Source organism: Molothrus ater, chromosome 8 (genome assembly GCF_012460135.2).
Source record: "Molothrus ater isolate BHLD 08-10-18 breed brown headed cowbird chromosome 8, BPBGC_Mater_1.1, whole genome shotgun sequence".
NCBI lineage: Eukaryota > Metazoa > Chordata > Aves > Passeriformes > Icteridae > Molothrus > Molothrus ater.
In genome coordinates, this window is record NC_050485.2 from 3,642,534 (window position 1) to 3,666,704 (window position 24,171).

The 24,171-nt window shown below is 60.5% G+C and overlaps 6 protein-coding genes across 7 annotated transcripts; 2 read left to right on the top strand and 4 right to left on the bottom strand.

The window, feature by feature from the left end:
* On the top strand, window positions 1-1,058 carry PRAP1 (proline rich acidic protein 1). Its single transcript, XM_054515672.1, has 3 exons — window positions 1-103; window positions 201-259; window positions 642-1,058. Exons 1-3 carry the CDS (start codon window positions 35-37, stop codon window positions 979-981), a joined length of 468 nt encoding a protein of 155 aa, XP_054371647.1. The 5' UTR covers window positions 1-34; the 3' UTR covers window positions 982-1,058.
* A 389-nt stretch (window positions 1,059-1,447) lies between these two features.
* ECHS1 (enoyl-CoA hydratase, short chain 1) lies at window positions 1,448-3,726 on the bottom strand. Its single transcript, XM_036386222.1, has 8 exons — window positions 3,606-3,726; window positions 2,730-2,927; window positions 2,531-2,658; window positions 2,351-2,450; window positions 2,151-2,255; window positions 1,954-2,073; window positions 1,798-1,865; window positions 1,448-1,693 (listed from the first exon to the last, which is right to left on the bottom strand). The coding sequence occupies exons 1-8, from the start codon at window positions 3,724-3,726 to the stop codon at window positions 1,628-1,630; spliced, it is 906 nt and encodes a 301-aa protein (XP_036242115.1). The 3' UTR covers window positions 1,448-1,627.
* Window positions 3,727-4,027: 301 nt separating this feature from the next.
* Window positions 4,028-5,363, top strand: SPRN (shadow of prion protein). Its single transcript, XM_036385673.2, has 2 exons — window positions 4,028-4,116; window positions 4,664-5,363. The coding sequence occupies exon 2, from the start codon at window positions 4,671-4,673 to the stop codon at window positions 5,079-5,081; it is 411 nt and encodes a 136-aa protein (XP_036241566.1). The 5' UTR covers window positions 4,028-4,116; window positions 4,664-4,670; the 3' UTR covers window positions 5,082-5,363.
* A 2-nt stretch (window positions 5,364-5,365) lies between these two features.
* Window positions 5,366-8,263, bottom strand: MTG1 (mitochondrial ribosome associated GTPase 1). 2 transcript variants are annotated; one of them, XM_054515598.1, is made up of 11 exons: window positions 8,134-8,263; window positions 7,987-8,053; window positions 7,760-7,862; window positions 7,597-7,677; window positions 7,427-7,483; window positions 6,740-6,830; window positions 6,599-6,660; window positions 6,359-6,455; window positions 6,158-6,239; window positions 5,939-6,051; window positions 5,366-5,850 (listed from the first exon to the last, which is right to left on the bottom strand). In XM_054515598.1, the coding sequence occupies exons 1-11, from the start codon at window positions 8,246-8,248 to the stop codon at window positions 5,753-5,755; spliced, it is 966 nt and encodes a 321-aa protein (XP_054371573.1). In that variant the 5' UTR covers window positions 8,249-8,263; the 3' UTR covers window positions 5,366-5,752. The 2 variants fall into 2 exon arrangements, with proteins under 2 accessions (XP_054371573.1, XP_054371572.1); XM_054515597.1 differs by having other exon boundaries at window positions 7,760-8,053; window positions 8,134-8,244.
* A 409-nt stretch (window positions 8,264-8,672) lies between these two features.
* On the bottom strand, window positions 8,673-11,413 carry PAOX (polyamine oxidase). Its single transcript, XM_036385670.2, is given in 8 exon segments — window positions 8,673-8,846; window positions 9,179-9,336; window positions 9,410-9,522; window positions 9,609-9,864; window positions 10,071-10,164; window positions 10,166-10,274; window positions 10,354-10,846; window positions 11,177-11,413. Coding segments are annotated over 8 exon segments (1,509 nt in total). The 5' UTR covers window positions 11,322-11,413; the 3' UTR covers window positions 8,673-8,705.
* A 1,265-nt stretch (window positions 11,414-12,678) lies between these two features.
* LOC118688209 (lipase member M-like) lies at window positions 12,679-22,879 on the bottom strand. The gene is made up of 10 exons (XM_036385642.1): window positions 22,861-22,879; window positions 20,149-20,282; window positions 19,084-19,201; window positions 18,595-18,793; window positions 17,742-17,851; window positions 17,283-17,428; window positions 16,161-16,307; window positions 14,665-14,736; window positions 13,126-13,191; window positions 12,679-13,015 (listed from the first exon to the last, which is right to left on the bottom strand). The coding sequence occupies exons 1-10, from the start codon at window positions 22,877-22,879 to the stop codon at window positions 12,782-12,784; spliced, it is 1,245 nt and encodes a 414-aa protein (XP_036241535.1). The 3' UTR covers window positions 12,679-12,781.
* Window positions 22,880-24,171: the final 1,292 nt, after the last annotated feature.

A 24,171-nucleotide genomic window follows, 5' to 3' on the forward strand; every position in this document is an offset into this window, starting at 1 on the left:
TCTCTGCCATCCCTGTCTTCTCCACTCGAGGACCATGGGGCTCCACAGTGTGACCATCCTGCTGGGCATGGCCCTCCTCCTGCTGGCACCCGGCAGCACCCAGGTGAGCCCTGCCTCCCCTGCCCTCCCGCTGTCCCCTCTGATGAGGGGACCCACGTGTGACCCGTGCCACCCCTTGGGACCCCCTCCTCTCCCCACAGGCTCTGAGCAGCTCCTGGTGGAAGGACCTGGCCATGCAGCAGGATTTGGCTGAGGAAAGGTAAGAGGTGCTCCCACCTGGCTTGCAAAAACTAATAAAGCAACACCCCAACATGAAAGTGTTTCAGGGGGGAATAAATTGTTGCTTTGTGCCCCCCTTGTTGCTTTGTGCCCACCTTGTTGTTTTGTGCCTCCTAAAATGAAGGGAGTCCCAGCTCCACCTCCCTTCCTCCCCGAATTATGCAAATTCCCTGAGCATCCAGCTGGTTTCTCTATTCCTTTTGTGAAACAAATATTTAAGTTTGCACCCTGAGATCCTAACTGGTGCTTCATGGGGTGTGGGCAATCTCCCCAGGGTCCCTGCACTCCACTGGGGTGGGATTCTTCTGGGACAGGAGGGTATTTGGCAACCTCTCCTTGATGATTTTGCTCCCCTCTTCCAGCATCCTGGGTGTGGGAGCACCAGAGGAGGGTGAACCAGGTATAAAGGTCTTCTCCAGCAGTGCCTGGGCTCAGAGGGGCCCACCCCAAGTCCAGGCAAGGCCAGAAAAGGATGGTGACCACCTGTACCAGCCCCAAGACGATGCCAGGGATGCCAGTGCCCGTGTGCCATTCTGGATGCCGGCCCCAGAGGTGCAGAATGGCCCAGAGGAGGATCGTGACCACCTGTACCACCCCCAGGACAATGCCAGGGAGGTCAATGCCCGTGTGCCATTCTGGATGCCAGCCCCAAAGGTGCAGAATGACCCAGAGGAGGATCTTGACTACATCCACCATGGCTGAGTGAAGATGTGCCTGGGCTGTGAAATGAGGGGTGGGAGCTGCCCCTGGGGTTTCCTGAGGAAATTTGTCCCTTCCTACTGAGCCTTAAGCCTCACCAATAAACCCATCCCTTCTCCACATCCTGGTGGGCTCCTCATTACTGACAGAAACCTGCTGGGGCCTCCAAACCTGCAGGAACTTCCTCAGGATAACCCCAAGGCACCAGGCAGGGCGAGGATGATGCCCTGAGACAGGAGACTCAGCTCATAATTCCAGCCTCAGTTCAGTCCAGGTGAGGATGAGGCAAACTCAGCACATTGGTTGTGCCCCAGAAGGTACCACAGGCTGGGGAACACCCAGAGCTATGCTCCACGAGGCTGCTCTTGCCCAGCCCATCATCAGAAAGCAGTGAGGGAGTGTGGAGGGGGCTCAGTGACCCCCAACATTTCCCAGCTAAGGCAGGAGCTCGCAGCAAGGATGCCCCATCTCCCAGCAGCACCTAGAAAACCCTTTAATAGTGCAGGCAGAGGTGGTCCCCACTGCTGCTGTCACCCCAAGCACGGCTCGCCGACGGGTCCCGGTCCCCTGTGCGGGGTAAGGCGGGGGTGGACGGGCTGCAGGAGGCCGTGGGGACCTGCACCACCCCAGGGACCTGCAGCTGCCGGGCTCAGCTGTCGGTGAACTTGGCCTTGCGCTTCTCCACGAATGCCGTCATCCCCTCCTCGCGGTCACGCTGGGACAGGCAGAGAGGTGAGGTGACAGTGAGGGGGGGCTGAGGCAACCCTGTTATCCCTCATGCCACGAGGGATGCCTGTTATCCCTCATCCCCCTACTCACGGTGGCAAAGGTGGCGTAGAAGAGGCGCTTCTCTGTCCTGTTCCCCTCTGTCAGCGTCGTTTCAAAGGCTGAAAGCAAGGGAGGAGTTGGGGAGACCCCTGTGCCTGGCCTTTTGCAGCCCCCCCAGGGGGTTCCCAGTCGGCCCCCAGCCCCTACCAGCATTGACTGACTCCTTTGCCATGGCAGCCACCAGCTTGGAGTTCCTGGCGATTTTCTCAGCGCAGGCAATGGCTGCATCCAGCAGCTTCTCCACAGGGTAGACCTTGCTGACCAGACCTAGGATGGGCAGTGGGAAGTGAGGGGATGGCTCTCTGCCAGACCCCTGCAGTGCCAGGGCTGTCCCACGCTCCCACCTGCCTCCTTTGCCTCCTGTGCTGAAATCTGGTCCCCGGTGAGCACCATCTCCATTGCCAGTGACTTCCCCACTGCCCTGGTCAGCCTCTGCGTGCCGCCAGCACCTGGGGCATTGAGGGAAGGAAGAGGTTCAGAGAGGGTCACCTGGGTGTCCCCACCCCAGCCGGGATGGAAGCCCCTGGCAGGTGCTGCTGCTCACCTGGGATGGTTCCCAGCAGGATTTCGGGTTGCCCGAACTGTGCCTTCTCCCCGGCGTAGATGATGTCGCACATCATGGCCAGCTCGCAGCCGCCTCCCAGCTGGCACAGGGGAGGCAGAGATGGGTCAGGGGGTGCCAGGGTGGGGACAGGGGGTGCAGGGAGGTGTGGGGGGCACTCACGGCGTAGCCATTGACGGCGGCGATGATGGGTTTGCGGACCATGGCGACCTTGTTCCAGCCGGCCAGGAAGCCACCGCTGTAGCACTCCTGGAAGGTTTTTTTCTGCATCTCCTTGATGTCTGCGCCAGCTGCAAAGGGAAGTGCAGTGGGACTCCAATCCCCTCCATAACTTTGGGGTGAGCAGAGGCCATGGTCCTACCTGCAAAGGCTTTCTGGCTGCCGGTGAGGATGATGGCTCCCACGTTCGGGTCGCTCTCCATGGCCTCCAGGGCCCGCCCCAGCTCCGCCATCAGTCCCTCGCAGAGCGCATTGAGCGCCTGCGGCCGGTTCAGCTGGATCAGCCCCACGTTCTTCAGTGCCCCCGTCTTCTGTACCAGCAGGTACTGGAACGCAGCCCCTGCCCGCCACACCAGCACTGCCCCGTTACCCACCGGCTGCCGGGCACCGGGCGGACCCCCGGCCGCACCCCGCCAACCGTCACTCCATGCTATTTAAAGGCGACCTTGATGGCAGCGGTCACCGGCAGCCGGCGGGACGGGCTCGGAGGAGCTCCCAGTGCCACCCTAGCCCGCGAAGATGAAGCCCCGTGACCACCCTGTGCCAGAACAGTATGCGTGGGCACCGAGCGCTGGGACGGGGTGTACGGTCCAGCGGCCCCGGTGCCCGGTGCTGGGCCGCAGTGCCGGTGCCCTGGTATGCAGTGCCGCTGCCCATACATGGCGCAGGGCCCCGGTGCTCGGTGATGGGCTCTGGAGCGCAGCTCCGGAACCACGTGCAACTCGCTGGGCACAGGCCCGGTGCTGGGACCGTACCTTGTGCTGTGTCCCGGTGCCCGGTGCTCTGGCCCCGGTGCACAGCCCAGAGACTCGGTGCCCGGCGCTGGGACCGCACACGGAGTAGGGACGCGGTGTCCGGTGCCGTAGCCTGGTGCGCAGCCCAGGGACCACGAGCAGGTCGATGGGCACTGCCCGGGGCTACGACCGTGCCCGGTGCAGGGACCCGGTGCCCTGCGCTGAGCACGGGGCTGGGCCAAGCCCACCCCCCCGCGGTGCCCCCCCGGTGTCCCGGTGCTCACCGGCGCTGCAGCCCCGAGCGCCGCGGGGGGCGCGGAGCGGCGGCGGGAGGCGCGCTCGGGGCAGCGCAGTGGCGGCGGCGGCGGCAGCGGGCCGCAGGAGCGCTCGCAGCGCGGCGGCCATGGCGGAGCGCGGAGCGAGCCCCGCCCCTCCCGCCGCCGCCCATTGGTGCAGCCGGCCCCGCCCCGCCAGGCGCCGTTCCCATTGGCCGAGGCGGGGCGGAGGGCGGGGCCGAGCCCCCCGGGCCGTGGGAGGGGGCGCGGAGGCCGCCCCGAGCGGGGGTCCCGCCGTGCTGCCCCGCGGGGCTCGGCGGGCCGGGCCGGCGGCGTGTGCGGGGTTTAGGGGCGGGGAACAGGGAGGGAAGGGGAAAGGGTGAGGAGGGGGGATTCCCCCGCCGCCCCCCCGGCGGGGAGTGGGGTGGAGTGCGGGGGGCGCGGCGGGAGCGCGGCAGCGGGAGCGCGGCCAGGGAGGAGTGGAGAGGAGCGGAACGAGCCGGCGGCATCCCCGGGTCCGGTGAGCCCCGCGGGTGGGGAGGGAGGGCAGAGGGTGTGAGTGCGCCCTGCGGCGGGGTGTGTGCGAAGCCGGGGAAACGCGTGGGTGTGAGCGTGTGCGAGAGCATCACCCGCAGGGTTCTGTGGAGCGAGTGTGTGCGGGAGCATCACCCACAGGGTCGTGCGGGAGCATCATCCACAGGGGCGTGCGGGATCGTGCGTGTGCGGGAGCATCACCCACAGGGTCGTGCGGGAGCATCATCCACAGGGGCATGCGGGATCGTGCGTGTGCGGGAGCATCACCCACAGGGGCGTGCGGGAGCATCCAGGGCGTGCGGGAGCATCACCCACAGGGGCGTGCGGCAGCGTGCGTGTGCGGGAGCATCATCCGCAGGGGTGGGGGGAGCGCGTTTATGCAACGCGCGGGTTGTGCGTGTGCCGTGACACACGCGTGCGCGGCCGCAGCACACGCGCAAGCGGGACGCGGCGGTGCGCGGTCCCCGGCCCCGGCCGGGCGCGGCTGAGCGGCGGGGCTCTCCCTTCCCTCCCTCCCTCCTTCCCTGCGGCAGGTGCGGGATGCGGCGGAGCGCGGCGGCGTGCTGGGCGCTGGTGCTGCTGGCCGCCACCTTCTGCGACACGGTGGCCGGCAAGGGTGGGCGCGGCGGTGCCCGCGGGGCGGCCCGCGGCGCGGCGCGGGGGGCGGCCCGCAGCCGGCCGAGGGCGGCCGTGCCCCGGTACGGCTCTGCCGGGGCTGCCCTGCGCGTGGCGGGGGCGGCGGCGGCGGGAGCGGCGGCCGGCGTGGCGGCGGGGGCGGCCCTGCGCCGGGCCCGGCTGTCCGGAGAGCTGCAAGCGGGAGACGGCGTCGAGTACCGCGACGGCAACTGGACGGCGGCCGCCAGCGCCTGGACCTCCGCCGCGCCGGCCGGGAGCCCACCGAGCCGGGCGCTGCCCTGGCTCTGCCCGCTGGCCGCCCTCCTCCGCCGCTGATGGATTCCGGGGGACCTGACTGTGCCCGGTGCACCCAGGACGCCGCGAGGACCGGCCGCCCCCCACGGGGCTGAGCCCCACGCCCCGGGCGAGCAGCGGCTCCCGGGGACACGGCCACCCACCGCCGGCGGGGCAGGACCCCCGCGGAAGACCCTCCACCACCACCCCCCCTCCGCACCGAGCCAAACCCCGCCGGCTCGGGCACCCTCTGCACCGCGCCCCTGTCCGTGGCCTCGCCGTGTCCGGAGGCCGAGGAGGCGGCAATAAAATTGGGCGAAAGCAGGTGTGGCTGGATGCGGGGCGAGGGGCGGGACCCTGGGGTGGCCAGAGCTCGGCCCCTACCCACACAGGCTTTTATTTCGGGATGGAGGCTCCAGAGCAGGCCAAACGCAGCGAGAAAACAGCTCCCTGGTGAGGAAACAGCTCCCTGGCGGCTTCCAGGTGCCAGCCGGAGGCACCAGCCCTGCCCCCGGCTCTCCATGGGAGCATCACAACAGCGACACCACAGGGAATCCTGCCCCTGCGGCCTCTTGCCCAAAACCGGGAACAGCCCTGGCTGAGCCGCTTCAATCACACCCCATGGCTCCCTGCTGAGCTGTCCCCAGCTCCAAGGGGCACCAGGGTGTCCCCAGTCCACACGGCTGCCGGCATTGCCTGTCCAGTGACAGGTCTCAGTCCAGTGTCAGCCTGCCCAGGCGTCCTGCTCGGAAGTCCCGCAGGAACTCGTAGGCAGCAGCTGGGTAGTTGAGCATCATCATGTTGACATTCCCTGGAGGTGGCAGTGGATACAGGCGTGTCAGTGCAGCCTGGAGCTGGCCTGGGATCCCCAAAACTCCCAAGAACCCTGGATCACCCACCTGTGCCTGTGAGCACCTTCACCTTCTGCGTGCGGCCCTGGCTGAGGGCCACGTGCTTGAGCAGGGGCTCGATGTGGTCGCAGGGCTGGCCCAGCCCGTAGCGCTGCACGTACCTGCCAGAGGACATGGCTCACACCCCCCAAAACTCCCTGGGCAGGGCATCTCCATCACCCATGGTGATCTCCATCACCCTCTTGGCACCCTTCCCTACTGGCTCACCTGAACTGCTGCTGCTTGTTCAGGGTGTACAGCAGGTAGTCAGCCATGATGTCCTCCCCCACCAGGTGGTCACGGATGGCTCCTGGAAAAGAGGGTCAAGCCTCAGCTTCCCTCAGCCCTGCCTAGCCCTGGCCAACCCTCCTTCCACCCCCTCACATGCAGGGGGTGTGAGCAGCAGTGTGACCCCAGCCTCTGGCTCACCACACAGCGCCAGCTTCATGCCCATCTCCACATCCCCCAGCCGGGGGGGCAGCACGCCGGGGGTGTCCACCAGGTACATCAGGGGCTTCTCACACACCTGGCACGGGGCAGGCAGGGCTGGTAATTAGCACCACACGGCTAACGAGCGAGGCACTGAGCTTGAGTTAAGCTCTTGCTGCAAAAGGGGGCCTGAGCAACCCCTCAGTGAGCCTAGAGGTTTCCTGGATGCAGGAACAGTACCTGGATCCTGGACAGCACTGCCTTGGTGATCCCTGGCTCTCCCCCCACCGCAGTGGCTTTGCCTGGGGGTACAGACACAATCAGGGACACAGTGGCACTGTGCCCAGCTGCCCCCTGAGCCCTGGCACCGTGCAGAAATACCCTTCTTGAGGTACAGCCTCCGCAGGGAGTTGATGAGCGAGGACTTGCCCACGTTGGGCACGCCGATCACCAGGATGTTGTGCTCGGAGCTCTGCAGGCCAGGGAAACACGGGCAAGGAGCAGCTGGTTACCAACCACTCCCTGCAACAACAGGGAAATATCCCAGAGTTTGCCCTGCCAGGCTCTTCTGGCACATTTGGGAGCAGCCTTGTTCCTTGGCTGGAGAGGGAGAGCCTCCTTCTGCTCTGCACTGGGGCAGCCTCACCCCCTACACTGGGGGCAGTCTGGGGACACCACAACATAAAAGAGATGTAAAGCTGCCAGGGAGTGCCCAAAGGAGCAGAGCACACTGAGGTCAGACCTCCCTGGGGCTGCAGCTCCTCCCCAGGGCAGCTCCCATCTCTGCTCTCTAGGACAGGGACAGGACCAGGGAATGGCTGGAGCTGTGCCAGGCTGGAGATCAGGGAAAGCTGCTTCCCCCAGAGAGTGCTGGGCACTGCCCAGACTCCCCAGGGAATGGGCACAGCCCCAAGGCTGCCAGAGCTCCAGGAGTGTTTGGACACCGCCCCAGGGATGCCCAGGGTGGGATTGTTGGAGTGTCTGTGCGGGACCAGGAGCTGGACTGGATGGTCTTCGTGGGTCCCTTCTAGCCCAGGATGTTCTGTGCCCTCTGTGCATGTGCCTCACCTCGGTCCTGTGGTAGCGTGGACCATCGGCCACCAGCCTGGCAACCATGGGGACAACCTGCAGAGGGACAGGGACAGGGCTGGAAAGGGAGCAGCCAGCTGGAGCACCGAGGGCTCTTCCTGAGGCTGGGAGCTCACCAGGGAGCAGGGGCTGGGCTGCTGCCCCATTACCTTCTTGACATTGACATCCTGCTGGCAGTCAGTGAAGACTACGTGCGAGCATCCCTGCTGCCTCAGCTGCTCCAAAACCTCCTGCAGGGGACGGGAGGAGGCACTGCTGTCACCGGCCTGTGACACCGGCGCTGCCCCCGCCCGGCCCTGCCCCGGCGCTCACCGGCTGCCGCCGGGGATCAGCCAGATCCATCTTGTTCAGCACCAGGACGTGAGGGCGGATGCCCAGCGCCTCCTGCAGCGCGGGGTTACGGCCCGACAGCGGAATGTGGGCTGCGCTAAGGACAGTGACCGCAAGAGCGTAGCGGGAGGGGGATGGAGAGGAGGCGGAGAGGGACAAGGGTGGTGTGGATGGACAAGGGGCAGGGTTCTCCGGCAGCTGTGCAGGATATTCGAGCGTCGTGCACCTCCACGAGGCAGTCGGCGCGGCGCAGCGCCAGGCGCATCTGCCGCAGGCCTGCAGCGCACAGCACAGCGCGGGGTGAGCGCTCGGCGGGGAGGCTGAGGAACTCGACCCGCCGCGCTGCCGCCCCTCACCTTTGGCCATGTGCCGCGGAAACCACGAGGCCACATCGCGGCCGCCGAACTCGAAGCGCTCCCGGAACGCTCCCGGCGCCGTCCCCGCCGCCCTCAGCGCTGCCCACGCCCGCATGGCTCCGCCGCGTCACTTCCGCCGCGACCGGAAGCCGCCTCAGTGACAGCCATGGCGGAGCCGCCGCCGCCGCCGCCGCCACCACCGGGGCCTCAGGGGGGTTCCGCCGCCCCTCCCGGCGGCACGGGGAGTGCCGGGGCCCGCGGGGGGCACGGCGTACCCCCTGCAGGCCCCGGAGTGCTCTCCGCGGACCCCGGCACTCCCCGTGCCGCCGTGTCTGAGCCTCAGCCCCCTCGCCCACCCGCCCCGGAGGCTCCCCCGCGGCCAGGCCCGACGCAGGACCCGCTGGACGATCCCCGCTACACCATCTCCAGCACCAACTGGTATTAAACCGACAGCGCCCCGTGGAGCCAGTCCCGCCGCACCCACCCCGCCACCGAGAGGAAGAAGCCGCCGGCGCGGAGGTTTCTCAATAAAGCAGAGCGAAGGGCAAAGCACCGCGGTTTATTTTGCCGCCTCAGGACTGAGGCGCGGGGACCGGCGCCTGGAAGAGCTGGTTGAGCCGCTCGGCCTCTCGCCACCCCGACAGCAGCGCCCCGTGGGTGGTGGAGTAGAAGGTGCGGTGCGTGGCCTCGCCGGCGAAGAGGAGCTGCAGGGGCTGCGGAGAGGCGGGGGGTGAGCGCAGGGGCCGCGGGGCTCGGCTACAACAGCCTCACCCCCCGCGCTCCGGCACCCCGCGGGGGCACGACCGCTTTACAAACCCAGAACGGGCACTTCCCCTTCCTTAGGAGGCTGGGAAGGTTGGGAGGAGCCGCCTGTTCACGACTTTTGTGGGAATGCCCCCTCCCCCGTGGAGCCCAGCGGGTGATCCGAGCACTGGGTGACCCCCGCAGAGGGTCAGCAGTGCCACCTCCCTGTGCTCCTGGCCCCACCGCCGTGTGTCTGTCTGTCTGTCTGTCCCCGCCGCACCCCCTGGGGCTGAGTCCTCACCCGGGGGTCCCGGGGGTCTTCGGGCAGGGGCTGTGCGAGCACATCGATGTCGTTCCCCGAGCTGCCCACGGCCACGTAGCTGTAGGAGCCGCGCGTGTAGGGAGCGCTGTGCCAGCGGGAGCGGAGCACGCTCCTCGGCGCGGGCAGGTCCGGATTCCCTGCGGATGGGGCTCAGGGATAGGATCGGGAGATCCCCCCGGGGCAGCGGGCAGGGCGGGCAGGGGCGGGCACCTGTCATCGTGCGCAGGACGTGGGTCATGGCGCTGAGCACCTCGGCGTCGCTCAGCGTTTCCATGTGCTCCGACTCCTTCCCCGCGATGAATCCGCACAGGACGTGCCCGTGCCTGGGGCGGGAAGGCGGGGCTGAAAGCTGCTACCCCCTCCCCGTGCCCACCAGCGGCCCGGATGCCCCAAATCCCCCGTCACCTACTGCTCTGGCGGCTGCAGCACCACGAATCCGATGAGCTTCTTGAACCAGTTGGCCTCCAGGTCAGCGTCGGGCTCCTCCAGGGGCGACTCGTCCTCCCACACCACTTCCAGGAGCTGCTGCTCGGGCTCCCAGAAAGGCTGCTCGAACTCCAGGAAGATCTTGTTGTTGGTGCCGAAGCCCAGGTTGCGAATGGCCTGTGCTTTCCGCTCGGGAAGGGGGGGCTGGAAGAATTCCTGGTGCCGTTCCTTGAGGAAACCTGCAGCCACAAGTCCGGGCAACAGGACAGTTCTCAGCTGGGCTCCTAAATGGTGTCTGAGATGCTCTGAGCTCCCCAAACTCCTTCCCAACCTCTTCCCAGTGAGAGAGGGGAGGCTGGGAAGGGGTTTAGAAAATCCCTGCCCTCCGCTCGCCCATCTGGCCGGAGGGCAAGGGCAGAGCAAGGGAAGGTGTTGGTGTCCTCACCCAGCGGGACAGTGACGATGACGTGGTCAGCGAGGAAGACATCTCCATCCTCGCACTCCACCCGCACGGGGAAAAGCCCTGCCGCCATCGTCGCCTTCCTCACGGAAGGAGCCTTGCCAGTGGATGGTCCTCACGGCCTTGTTGAACAGCACGGTGCCCTCGGGCAGATCCGAGAGCAGGCGCTCGGCCAAGCTGCTGTAGCCACTGTGGGAGGAGTCAAGCGCTGGAGACGGGGCGGCCCCGGATCGCTCCTCCGCGTCCCGCTGCGCAGCTTCGCGCTTACCCTGGGAAGGTGCAGTCCAGGCCGGGCAGCGACACGTACTCCCCGAAGGGCTCCAGCCCCACCAGGTCCATGCTGTGCGTCCCGCTGATGCAGCACTCCAGCTTGAGGCAGGCGGCCAGCACGGCCAGCTGCAGCCGCCGCGCATCCTCCTGGCCCCCCGCCATGGTGGGCACCGTCCGGGCGATCTCCGCCCGCACGTACTGCCCCACGCTGGGCCACGGCGGCTCCTTGGAGCCCTGGAAAGCGCGGGTGGAGGCCAGGAGGGCGTAGAAGAGGTCGCGGGCTTCGCGCACTGCCTTGGGATTCAGCACCTTGCCCGAGCTGCCGTAGGTGACGGACGGCAGCGGGGGGTGGCCGCCCGCCTCCACCTGCTGGTTCTCTTCCCGGGCGGCCTCCGGGCCCAGCAGGCCGTACCGGGAGGCCAGGCAGAACACGGGATTTCCCGGCGAGGGGCCGTGGATCCAGTGTGCCCCCATCTCCGCCAGCCCCGACGCTGCCGGGAAGGAGGGAGGGAGGGAGAGCGGGTCACGCCGAGCCGTGCCCGGCGAGGAGCGCTCGGGGCGCAGCGGGACCCCCGCTCCCCGTGGGCCCGAAACCGCCCCCGCTGCCCCCCGTGAGCGGCTTCCGTTCGGTCCCCGCGTGCTCACGGGACCGGCCACCCCCGCCACGTGTCCGACCCACTCCGGACCGGCCCCACGGGCCGGGGGTCAGGTGCAGCAGCTCCCGCATCCCGGTACCGCCGCCCCCCGCCCTGGCCCGGGCCCGCCCCCCGATGCCGCCCACCCCCGGTTCCCGGAGCCTGCCCCGGCCTCGCCGCCCGTACCGAAGGGGCGGGTGCAGACGCGGCCGCCAGCGCGGGCCGCCGCCTCCAGCAGGCGGAGGGAGCCGCGGCCGCGGAGCCGCTGGGCCGCCCCCAGCCCCGCCAGCCCCGCGCCCACCGCCACCACCCGGGGCCCGCTGCCCTCCATGGCCGCCCGCGCCGGCCGGTACCGCCCTCCGCCGCCGCCGGCACCGCCCCCCGCCAACGGCACCGCCCCTGGAGCGGCCCGAGCCCCGGCAGGGAGGGAAGGAGGAAGGAAGGGATGGAGGGAGGCAGGGATGGGGTCCCGGTGCGGTGATGAACCGGCTGCCTGCACCCATGGAGGGCAGGGCTGGGAGAGGGGACCCCCCTGGAGCTGGGGTAGCCCTGGGACCACCTCCCCACCCTCCTCCTCTCCCCATTCTGCTCCCGCTCATCCACCTTACGCGGTGGCGGCCAGCCTGGCGAGGTGGAGGAGCAGTGGGTGCCCATCGCCGCACGCATCCCAGCAGAGCTGCCCCAGGGCCAGTCCCAGCGCTCCTGCCCACTCGTGATTCCCAAACTTTCATGGATACAATAAAACTCTCCACTCCCAAGGCTGTCTGGTGGGGTTATTTTTGCCAGCAAGAGTTGCTGCCCCCTGCCCAGGGGTGGGGTAGGTACTGGATGTACTGGGATACTCCCAGTTGGGACCCTTGGAGAGCCTGCATTGCCACCCAGCTCTACCAGCTGACCCTGTGTCCCTGCTGCCAGAAAATATTCACATGCAAGGAAGAGCTGAGAGTGTCAAAGCACAGGCTCCTGCAACCCCCTTTGAGTATTTATTTAGGAGGGATTTTCCTCACCTCTGGGTTTGCAGCAAGCAGCAGGGTGGGACGGACTGGGGCCATCAGCCTGGCAGCACCTTCCCGGGGGGATGGCAGCCCTGCAACCCAGCCCAGGGCATTTGGGGTCACCAGCTCCCAGGGGTGAAGGATGATCATTCCCAGTGCCTTGGTGCTGAGCCCAGCAGCCATTCCTGGGGACCTCTGGCCCCTGAGCCCCTGCCCAAATAATGCAGGCAGCTGCCTGGCTTGGCCCAGATGGAGACCTTCCACTTCCTGGAGACTTGTCTTGGGGAAAAAGGATCCTCCAAATCCTGAACCCCCAGGGCTGCAATGTGGGGCCAGAGCCCCTGTTGCTGCTGCCAAGAAGGATTTGGCCTCATGCATTCCCTGGATTCCTCTGTGTGCCACAGCTGGGGCTGCTCTCAGCCTGTTCCCCCACAGGCCCAGCTGCCTTTCACCTCCTCACAGCCTGGCTGCTCTAATCCTCAGCCCACTGTGGGGTCATGGCAGAGTCCCCATGTGTCCCTGGGTCAGCACCATCATGTTGGGGCCCTTCCCAGCAGGGCTGGTGGCTCCTGCCTGCTCCGGTGTCTCTGCTCACCCTGGTGCTGCCCTCCCGGCATGGTGCCACCGGAGCTCCCAAGCAAGGAGGAGAGACCCAGCAACCAAGGGATGCGTAGAAAGCACCATCACCACAAGTGTGTCAGGCCAGCAGGAAGGAGGGGACAGCAGGCAGTGTCCCAGCCCCTCCTGGGGCTGTCTCAGCTGAGGGACAGGGGCCAGGCCACCGGGAGCTGCTGCTCTACCGGGACCCCTCCATCAGGCTCAGGATGGTGCTGTAGAGGCGCCTGGGGGCGTCCAGGCCCCAGACAAAGTCCCAGTGGTTCCAGTCGGGGATGTGGGTGTAGGTGACGAGGTGGCTGATGCGGGGCAGCAGCTGCAGCACGTCCCTCCAGTCCGCTGCCCAGTCCTGCCCTCCCGACCACACCGCCGTGGGCACCGGCATCTCCTCCAGGCGGTACAGGGGCGGGGTGTCCTGGGGGACACGGGGGGCTCTCAGGTGTCAGGGAAGCCACTCTGTCCCTGCAGCACCCTGGAGAGACCCCCAGCACCTCCAGCTGCCAGCACTGCCACGGCAGCTCCTACCTGGTGGTACCGAGCGCGGTTCTCACTGCCGTAGTCAAAGGCTTTGAATTCTCCGGATTTTATCACCTGGGGAGAGAGGGTGGATCTGCTGGGAGAGGATGGATCTATGAGAGGATGGATCTATGAGAGGGTGGATCTATGAGAGGGTGGATCTATGAGAAGGTGGATCTGCTGTGAGAGGATGGATCTATGAGAGGATGGATCTGCTGTGAGAGGATGGATCTATGGGAGGATGGATCTGCTGTGAGAGGATGGATCTATGGGAGGATGGATCTGCTGGGAGAGGATGGATCTATGAGAGGATGGATTTGCTGGGAGAGGATGGATCTATGGGAGGATGGATCTGCTGTGAGAGGATGGATCTATGAGAGGATGGATCTGCTGGGAGAGGATGGATCTATGAGAGGATGGATCTGCTGTGGAAGAATGATCTGCTGGGAGAGGATGGATCCACTGTGAGAGGATGGATCTGCTGGGAGATGATGACTCTGAGAGAGGATGGATCTGCTGTGGAAGAATGATCTGCTGGGAGAGGATGGACGTGCTGTGGGAGGATGGATTTGCTGTGGACGGATGGATCTGCTGGGAGAGGATCGACCTGCTGGGAGAGGATGGATCTGCTGTGAGTGAGAGGATGGATCTGCTGTGGGAGGATGGATCTGCTGTGGGAGGATGGATCTGCTGCTGCATGGGTCTTGTATCTCACGGCCCCCTCGAGGCACCCATCATGAGAGGGTGCTCAGAAAGAGTTTGTGGAAGTCCCTGCCCTCCATGTGCCCATCTCCAACCATGCCAGCTGGCTGGGGACAGGCAGGACAAGGAGAGGTGTTGCTGTCCTCACCCGTGGGACACTGCAGGAGGAGATGGCATCCCACCTTTTTTAACAGGGTGGCTTTTTGCCCTCTGGCTCCATGCCTGTCCCTAGCCATGGGCTGACAAACCAAGGTGCTCCACATGACTCCTTGGCTGCCCTGGTGCTCGTCCCTCTGAAATCCTGCTCACCACCAGCTGTGTGTGCAGGTTGCTGCTGCAGCTCCTCCAACAGCCTGATTGTCCTTTTCCAGCCTCCATTACCAATAATTTGGCTCTGCAAGGAGGCACATGGGTGGGGGTCTCCAACCTGACCCCATTTCCAGCAGGGCCAGTGCTGAAGCTGCAGAGTCCATCTCCAGGGTGTCCAGGACCCCTTTGGACAGGGGGAGATGTTGTTGGGTCCCCATTTTCCTCCTTATCCAGTTCTCTCTACTTCTCCTCGGGCTTCATGGTGTCCCCAAGTTCTGCTTTGGTGACTCCTGGGGGGGTCCAACATCCATCTGTGGCCTCCCCATCCTGTCCCTTGTCCTGCCTGGCCCAGCACAGGACACACACTGCAGTGTCCCCTGGTCCCCAGAGGCACCAGGGCAGCTCATCCTGCATCCAGCACCTCTTCTCATTTCTTGCCTTTACTTTCCCAGTGTCTGGGGCCCCTGAGCTCTCGAGTCTCTCCTGGCTCTCAGTGAAGGGCCCATCCCAGGGGGGTGTGTGTGTCAGGGGTCCTACCTGGGCCCAGTGGATGATGTTTTTGACCGAGGTGCCATCTGGATAGTGGGATGTGTACACATCCAGCCGTGTCTGCAAGGAAACAAATGCCAGCTGAGGGTGCTTTCCAGCGGATGGGAGTGGACTGGCAGCTGCCAGGTGTTTCCCAGAGCAGCCACTGCTGAGTCACACTGCCTGAAAAGCTGGACCAGGTTCAGGGATATAATTTTCCTTAAAAACCAATTGCTGTGAGCCAGCACAGGGAGGAGAGTGATGGGGATGAGCTCTGTGAGACACCTTCCCTGGGCTCAGGGGCTGTGCCCAAGGCCTCAGTGACTGCCTGAGGTCACCCAGAGGCTGCTTCAGCAGGTGGGTACAGCAGGGGCTGCACGCCAGCTGGTCACAGTGACAGGCAGCCCTAATTCAGAGGTGCTGGCAAGGGCCACCTGGCTGTAGCCATGATATTTTCTGAAAAATCCCTTTGCCAGGATTTTTCTCCTGAGAAGCTGAGAAGCCTCAGAGGAAAACAAAAACAATAATTATCTGCTGCTGTGGAATGCAACAGTTGCATCTTTGATTGGTCCATGTTGGATGCTTCTAATTAATGGCCAATCACAGTGCAGCTGTCTCAGTCTCTCTGAGAGTCATGAGTTTCCTTTTCCCTTTTCCCCTTTCCTTTCCTTTCCTTTCCTTTCCTTTCCTTTCCTTTCCTTTCCTTTCCTTTCCTTTCCTTTCCTTTCCTTTCCTTTCCTTTCCTTTCCTTTCCTTTCCTTTCCTTTCCTTTCCTTTCCTTTCCTTTCCCTTCCTTTCCTTTCCTTTCCCTTCCTTTCCTTTCCTTTCCTTTCCTTTCCTTTCCTTTCCTTTCCTTTCCTTTCCTTTCCTTTCCTTTCCTTTCCTTTCCTTTCCTTTCCTTTCCTTTCCTTTCCTTTCCTTTCCTTTCCTTTCCTTTCCTTTCCTTTCCTTTCCTTTCCTTTCCTTTCCTTTCCTTTCCTTTCCTTTCCTTTCCTTTCCTTTCCTTTCCTTTCCTTTCCTTTCCTTTCCTTTCCTTTCCTTTCCTTTCCTTTCCTTTCCTTTCCTTTCCTTTCTCCTTCCCTTTCCCCTTCCCTTTCCCTTTTCCTTCTCCTTTCCAGCCTTCTGATTAAATCCTTTCTTCTATTCTGTTAGTATAAACATAACATATATACCATAAAATAATAAATCAGCCTTGTGATTTAGCACGGAGTCAAGATTCTCGTCTCTTCCCATGTCAGGACTGCCTGCAAACTTCCACACCTGCCCACTGACATTTACCCAGCAGAGCCTGGGGGGGCTTTCCCTGTCCCAGGGAGGAAAAGCAGGTGGCAGGGGGACACATGGAAAACCTGGGGGGGCTTTCCCTGTCCCAGGGAGGAAAAGCAGGTGGCAGGGGGACGCGTGTTGCCCACGCAGGGTCTGTTTGCTGCCAGGCTGGGCAGGGTGGGTGACACAACAGTGACCCTTTGTCCCCACAGAGCACACCCATGGTGTAGCACACCCACCATGTTGAGGTTCTTCTCGTTGTAGCCCCCCAGCAGGAAGAGGAGGTTGGCACAGGGCCTGTGCAGCAGCGTGTGCCTGCAGAGCTCGGGAAGGAAGCGCCACAGCCTCCTGATGCGCAGGGACGCGTCCGTTCTGCCCAGCAGCAGCTGCGGGAGCAAAGGGACACACTGAGGGTGTTCCCTGTCCCCCCTCCCTGCAGCCCAGCCCCTGGGCTGCCCCACCAGCCAGGCAGTAAAGGGAATACCCAGGAATCGAGCCCCTGCCCCATGGAGATGTGCAGAGCTCGCTGCAGGAGTTGGTGCTGACTGAACACACACCAGGGAAATCAATAATCACAGCTCTCCTCTTTCCCCCCACCTCCCCCAAGCACTGGATCTGTTTTTCATGGAATCAACATGGGCAAAGCTGCTCTTCTTCAGGTGTTTGGTCTAGGGCCCCTACAAGTGCCCTTGTTGCAGTAAGGTAGAAAAATTATAGAAAAAATCTTTGTAAAATCAAGCCTGCTCTGGCTGGCCTGTCATTTCTTCTAAGGGAAGCAAGCACTGTGCAAGTTCCCATGTGAAGCAATCCTGGTGTGAGCAGTTCCTTAACATAACAATCTATCACTGGGTAAAAAACAACCAGCACCTGTATAAACTCTTTTCACACAGACAAAAAAATTAAAATTACCTCTTCACAAACAACTTTTCTTGCACATACACACCAGGGGTTTGAGTGACCAATGAATACAGAATAACAACTTGTTAATAACCAATAAAAGTAACTGTCAAGAAAGCTCCTGAACAATTGGAGTCACACATGAGGTCTGTAAAACTGTACAAAAAGGAGTTATGTGACTAAAGAAAAGGCTTTTCCCACCATGCAGAAAATGGAGTCCCATGTGATTTATTCCCATGTGCCCCCAAATAAAGACCATGTGTATCCTACAGATGGGAAGAAGAAATGCACTCAACAAGGCCATCCAGGACTGTATGTGTGCCTGAATTTTGTCTGTGCTAATAAACCAGCAGGAATTAACTGTTTTCTGCTGCATCAGAGAGCCCCAGGGGCTGTGTCTGGGCTTGATCCCTTCCCTAGAAGCAGTCATTTTGGGGCAGAAGGGTGTGGAGTAAATCCCTTACCGGAATCATCTGGAGCTGGTTGTCCATGAGGAACTGCATCTTCATGAATGGACTTCTGCTGTGCTTGAGTGACACTACTGGAGCCAGGGCAAAAAACATTTTGACTTTCTGAGCCAGTTCAGGGATGGATGAAAATGCAATAAATGCTGAGAAAACAGAAAAAACAACCTCAGGCTTGCTCCATCTTTCCTCAGGTGCTTAATCTGAGGGCTCACTTGCACCCAGCTCTGTTTAGTTGATTATCTCCACTTGGAAATCTGAGATCTGTTGCCACCTTCTCCTGCTAAATGTTGGTGCAAGAGATGCCCAAAGGGAGGCAACACCTTTATTCCCCTGGCTGATCGGGCACGTCAGTGGTTTTTAAGCCCACGAGGAGGGGAGCCCTCTGCTTTCTGTTGACAAAAACACCAAAAGTGACTTGTTTTGAGTCAAGGTGGTGGGTGACCCTTTGGAACTCACCAATTGAGCAGCCCTGGGAGTATCCAACGTAGTGGAGCTGCTTCTGCCCCGTTTTCTGCAGCACAAAGTCGATGGCAGCCGGCAGGTCGAACATTGCCATCTCATGGAAGCTGCAAAACAGGAGGGGGATGTTGCTTGCGAGGCAGCAACTTCCCCTGAGCTGCCTTGCATTGCCCAGCTCCACATCTGGGGCTGATTTTCCAGGGGAGAATTCCTGGCATGGATCCCTCCTGCCATGGCATCATCCTGCCCTGAAAGGGCTTAGCCCTCCCACGGCCCTGCTGAGCAGTAAACAGACTGTGCAGAGCCTGGCCAGCATTCCAGTGCCATACCCAGCCAGAGCTGCTCCCACCAGGATTACAGCACCAGCTCTGCTCCCTGGGATGCTCTTTCCCCCAGGGGAATGGAGCAATGGTTCCTGCCTGTGTGCCTGTTGGTGGGAGGTGGTGAAAGGCAGACCTGCTGTGTGAGGTTTTTCTACAAGCCTCTTTATGAGCTTGGGGATTCTGCTCTGGAGAGGCAGTGACAGCTTAAAAAAAGGGCAACAACAAGGTCTAGGAGCAGGGGAGGTGGCAATAACACTCGTGGTCAGCTCAGTGAGGTGCCTGGGGAGGCAGGGCTGGTGTCTCTGTGTGTCCCACGCAGGTGGCAGTGCCCCGTGCTCTCAGCACTGCAGGGAGGAGCTGGCACCGTGTCAGCAGGCAGGTCTGCTCAGGTGCCCCATCCTCGCCAGGGGAGGCTGTGCCAGGGCTTAGCTGCTCTGACTTGCCTGCTCAGGGGCCCCCACCTCTGCCTAGAGCTTGGTGACAGGCAGAGAGCCTCTGCCAGGCTTTTGTAACACACTCCAGCCCACCTGAAATCCCAGAATTCCACCTGGTCCGCTGAAAGGTGCTGGTGTCTCCGGGAGCAGCTGGTGCCCCGGCTGTTTGCCAGCCACACATCGTAGCCAGAGTCTGCTAGGATGAAGCCAAGGCTGTTGTTGGCCAGGTTTTCCACCCAGTGGCTGCCTTCTCCAAGTATCCCATGCTGGAGAAACACCACTGGCTTGGCCCCTGGGTGCAAAGGAAACAGCACATTTCATTGAAGCACATTCTCTCTATTCACTCACCCCAAATTAAGGGCAGTAAAGCCTCTTCCTTGCACTGCCAGAGGACATGCAAAATGTGCATTTTGGCCGTGTCTCCTGGTGCTGCAGCTTTGAGTGTAAATTGGAGAAATCCCACGGATTCAGTATTTTTGCTTTAACAAAGACTATTCCCCCAGCCTGTCCAGGTCCATCCATTCCCCTGCTGACATTCAGGGCTTTTATTTTTGGCTGGCTCTGAGTGAAATCGAGCTGTACCTCTGTTCTTAGGCTTTTCTCTTCCGTGAGGAATCCTGTTCAGGTGGATGTAGTAGCCATCAGCAGTCAGCACTTCATACTCCTCACTGGGGTACCCTCTGTGGCAGATGATTTGGCTCTGGGGGAAGAAAAACCCAGGTGGGAAACTTTCCACAGTGAAGGTGCTTATCTGACTTGAGGAGATAAGAACTTGACTTTTACCATCTGACATGGTAAAACCGAAGTTGTGGGACATGTCTTTGCCCAGGCTGTCTCTGGATCAGCTGAGGGCTTTTTGTGGCAGAGGCTGCTCTGTCCCAACCCCGCCCCAGTGACCTGCCCAGGGGAAGGGGAGATGCTCAGCACTGGGCAAGGAGGGGAGCTGGCGGCTGCAGGGCTTTGAAACCATTGAAACCAGAAAGATTACTGAAACCATTGAAACCAAAAGGATTTCCTGACGCCTGACCCTGCTTTACAGACATCTGGCACCGATTTCCTGCCGCCTGCCGCACGTGTCACATCAGGCTCCGGGTGATGAGCTGGGCAGATAAGGTGGTGGGGCAGAGGGATAAACCTGCCGAGCTGGGCTGACTGGAAGGGCACTGGGATAAATCCCACAGGATCCATTGCAGGGCTCCAGAGGCTCTGCCTGAGCTTTATTCATGCTGAGAACTCCACAGACTGTGGAAAATCCAGCTGTGGTCCTGCCCACAGGTTGCTTTGTTATGAGGTTGGCAGGAAAGATTAAATGCAGCAATTTTATCTTATATCCCAGCTTCAGAGCCTCTCAGGGCTCACCTGGACATGGCCCTGAGCGACTTGCTGCTGCTGAAGGAGAGGAGCCACGCACAAATTTCTACCCTCTGGGGAGATATCTGATCAAATCCAGTCTGGGATTATCCCCATCCCTAACTGCCCTGCTGTAATTGCATTAGTTCTGCTGGGAGGAGGAGCTGGTTAATGATGGTGTGGAGGCAGCGTCATATCGCAGCAGCCCAACAACACCAGCCCTCTCCAAGCCTCCCTCTCCTCCAGCTGAACGTGCCCAAGCCTTCAGACAGGGAATTCAGAGTTCTCCTGGCTTACAACGTTCATGAGAGCCTCGGGGTTCAGAGCCTTCTTCTGCTTGGTGGCGCCTTTGGAGCTCGTGGGTGCTGGGACGAGGAGCAGGACTGCCATGAGCAGCCACATCTCGTGCCTGTGTGAATGATAATAGTGACAACAACAGCAAAAATAATGATAATGACGGTAATAATAGCAATAGGAGCAGCAGCAAGAGTCACAAGAGCAAAACCATGGCACGGATGCTGCTGTTGTTGTTATTGTTGGTTGTTATTGTCGCTGGAATTGATGTGAATGTTTGTTTCTGCTTGGTTGGGATGTGTTAGGTTCCTCACAGATATCACAGTGATCTCCTCTGGAGATCACATATCATTTTCTGGGCTGGGAAAGTGGAGAGAATTCCCAATTTCAGTTTACTTTGCTGTCCACATAAGAATTTTTTATATTGTACAGATCTGGAAATAGGCTGGAGCCTTTTAAATATTTTTAATGGCAAGAAGAGAACCAGCTATGCAAGACAAGAACTGAACCAGTACTGGGATAATCCCACACAGGGCAGTTGTCTCACAGAGAGAATTAACCTAAAGGGGGAGTTTATGCTATGGAAGGAACATGTTTAGTGTGGCTGGGCTATGACTCTGTCTATACTTTTTGTGTTTCTCTATTCCTTAGCTTTCCTACCCAGAACCCACTGTAAACAGAAGGATCCCATGAGCTGAAACTGGCAGAACCTCATAGGAAGGCTGTTAGTTAAATCAGTGTTGCCTAAAAGAAAACAGAAACCTTTTTGATCACCTTAGCTGCTCCTGAGCTGAGCAGAGGCCTATTTTCATGCACACAATTAACATTACATATGATTCCTGACGTTTTGCCAGGCTCTCAAAAGTTAGAGCCTAACTTCAGCCCAGCAGCATGAACTGTGAATTACTCTCTGCCTCCCTCCTTCTGCTCCCACACCACGAGACTTTCCTACCCTCTAAATACTCCCAGCAAACCTACCTGTGGTGTCACCAAGCTGTGAGATAAGACCAAAAATAATAAAAAAAAGATCGAGTGATGCTTTTCCCCCGCTGGGGACAGCTCCAAAAGGACACAAATCTGAAGGACAAGGAGGGAAATTCGTTACCAGGCAGCTCCAAAAGGACACAAATCTGAGGACACGAAGGGAAATTCGTTACCAGGCAGAGCCCTGGCACGTCTGGCCAGGCTGCTGGTGGCAGTGCCAGTGGCTCTGTCACCACCAGAGTTAAAAGGACCAGGCTGTGTCAGAGCCCAGCCACGCTGGCACTTGCTGTTCACGTGTCCTCCAATTAACAGATGGGTGCTGATCACTCCTGGGGCACCTCCCTTCATGGGAAGCTTCTCGTGGCTTTGATTGCGGTTTTGCAGAGGCAGCTGGGTTGGTGTGCTGAGGAATTCCAGCTATGGAGTTGCACCTTAAGCTCTTGATAGCCAGGGTGGAAAAGAAAAAAGCCAACAAGCCAAGAGAAAAACAAACAAACAAACAAACAAACAAAAAGCCAACAGGTTTTCTTGGTAAAGGGTCATTTCCTAACTGCCAGGGTAATTTCCCATATCCCAGGGTCATTTAGAAGAGTTCCTGGGGCAACAAAAAAGCTTGGTCTGAGCTGATGCCTTGAGAAGGCTGACCTAGAACAGAGCTAAAGAATGAAGCAGGGATTTATTAAAAGGATCTCCTCCATGGATCCACCTTGGGCAGCACAAGAGCCCAGCCAGGACTGCACCCAGGTGAACCAAAATGGGCACAAAATGGACACCATGAACAGGGTCTGTCACTTTGATCAGTTCTGCTCCATTTGCATATTGGAGTTCATTGTCCAATTCCAGCTTTAGCCCATGCAGTCCCATCCTTGTTTTTCTCTCTCCAGCCCACGTTGTTTGTGCTCTTGGACCTGAGATTTGGATCATTTGTCCTTGGTCCCCAGCTGGAGCAGGAATTGTTTTGTCTCCCTGCTCTGTGCACAGAGCTCACCATCCCTCAATGTGAAGCTCAGACCCACACACTAAAGCAGCACAGAATGTGAAAAATACAAAAGCTAAAACTTGAGGCATCATTCTGAAGGCATCACTCCCACCTTTCCAAGGCCTCAGCAGCATGCTGAGCTCCCCAAGGACACCCAAGGGCAGCTCAGGCCTCACTGCCTGCCTGGATGGGAGACACTTGGGCATCCACACCTCATGAGAAGTGACAGTAAGGTCCAAAAGTGCCGTGTTAGCAGGGGGCAATTCACCAAAGCTCTGCAGAACTCTCTGGAAAAGCACCAGGCTGGAGATCCCACCAGCAGCCAGAGGTACAAGGCAGAGCTGGTGCAACACCCACGCTTGGCCAAAGCCACAGGAACTGCCTGTGCCCACCCAGCCATGCCTGTCCCTGCCTTGGTGGCTGTGGGAGCCCAGGACATCCCTCTGGCTGTCCTGGATGGCTCCAGCTCCTGCAGGGGGCTCAAAGACCCTGGCATGAAGCCCGAGGCACCTGTGACTGATTTTGACCCATGGAGCAAATGACCAGCTTTGTATGAAGAATTACAAGCCAGGAGAGTTTAAGTAGAATAATAGTTAGTTGTCACAGGGTGAAAAAGTGGAATTTTAAGGTTTTCAGAATGGAGGTTTGGGGTCCCAAGATGGAGGAATTTGGGCGTGCCCCGTCCTTCTTATTTCTCCCTCCTCGCCCCCATCTTCTGGGTGATGCTGGCCCTTTGGGATTGGTTTAGAGGAGAGACAGACTGTCTAACATGCAGGCTGGTCTCTCAGCCTCCTATTCAATCTTCTCCCAGGTGTGCTCATGCAGGGGGTGTCACACGAGGCTGTGAGGGCTCAGAGCTGTGTCACATCCCTGCCAGGGCACAGCAGTGTCACCCTGCTGCCTGACCCATCATTCCCCACCCTCACTCGGGGCAGCAGCACACACAGGACTCGTGGAGGGGAGCACAGGGAGAGGGGCCTGCTCTGCCTGCTCTGGGCTTTTGGAAATGTCTTCCCTCGCCTGTGAGCATGAAAATCCCACTGCAAGCAGTCAGAGAATCGTGGAAGGGAACTTACATAGGTTGGAAGGATCTTAAAGCTCATCTCATTCTACCCCTGCCATGGCAGGGCCACCTTCCACTGTCCCAGGCTGCTCCAGCCTGGCCTTGGGCACTGCCAGGGATCCAGGGGCAGCCCCAGCTGCTCTGGGCACCCTGTGCCAGGGCCTGCCCACCCTGCCAGGGAACAATTCCTCATTCCCAATATCCCATCCAGCCCTGCCCTCTGTCAGTCTGAACCCATTCCCTGTCCCTCCAGTTCCATGTTGCAGGGTCCCTCTCCAGCTCCCCTGTGTCCCTTCAGGCCCTGGCAGGAGCTCTGAGGTCTCCCCACACCCTTCCCTTCTCCAGGCTGAGCATTCCCAGCTCTCCCAGCCTGGCTCCACAGGGGAGCTGCTCCAGCCCCCTCAGCAGCTCCATGGACCTGCTCCAACAGTTCCATGCCCTCCTCATGCTGGGAGCACCAGGGCTCACCTGAGTGGGGCAGAGGGGCAGAATCCCCCCTGCCCTGCTGCCTTCTCACCCCACTACTCATTCTCTAGTGGAGGTACTAACTAGTAGTAACAGTGATAAATTAATAGTAGTAGAGGCTGGAAAGGCAGCAGAGCCTTCTCTGGCATCCCCAGGCTGTGGAATGAGGCCATTGGAGCAGTGTGTCAGTGCTGAGGTGAGTGTGTGATTCAGCACTTGGGGTTGTTCTACCTGTGGTGGAAGGACAGAAGGTGACAAAAAAAAAACAACAAACAGCTGGATTTTTACTGAGGAACTCTTGTGTAGCTTAGTTAAAGGGAGGAATGAAGACCTTTGAGGACTTGAAGGACGTTGGGGGTAGATGGGACATTGGGAATGAGGAATTGTTCCCTGGCAGGGTGGGCAGGCCCTGGCACAGGGTGCCCAGAGCAGCTGGGGCTGCCCCTGCATCCCTGGCAGTGCCCAAGGCCAGGCTGGAGCAGCCTGGGACAGTGGAAGGTGTCCCTGCCATGGCAGGGGTGGAATGAGGTGATCT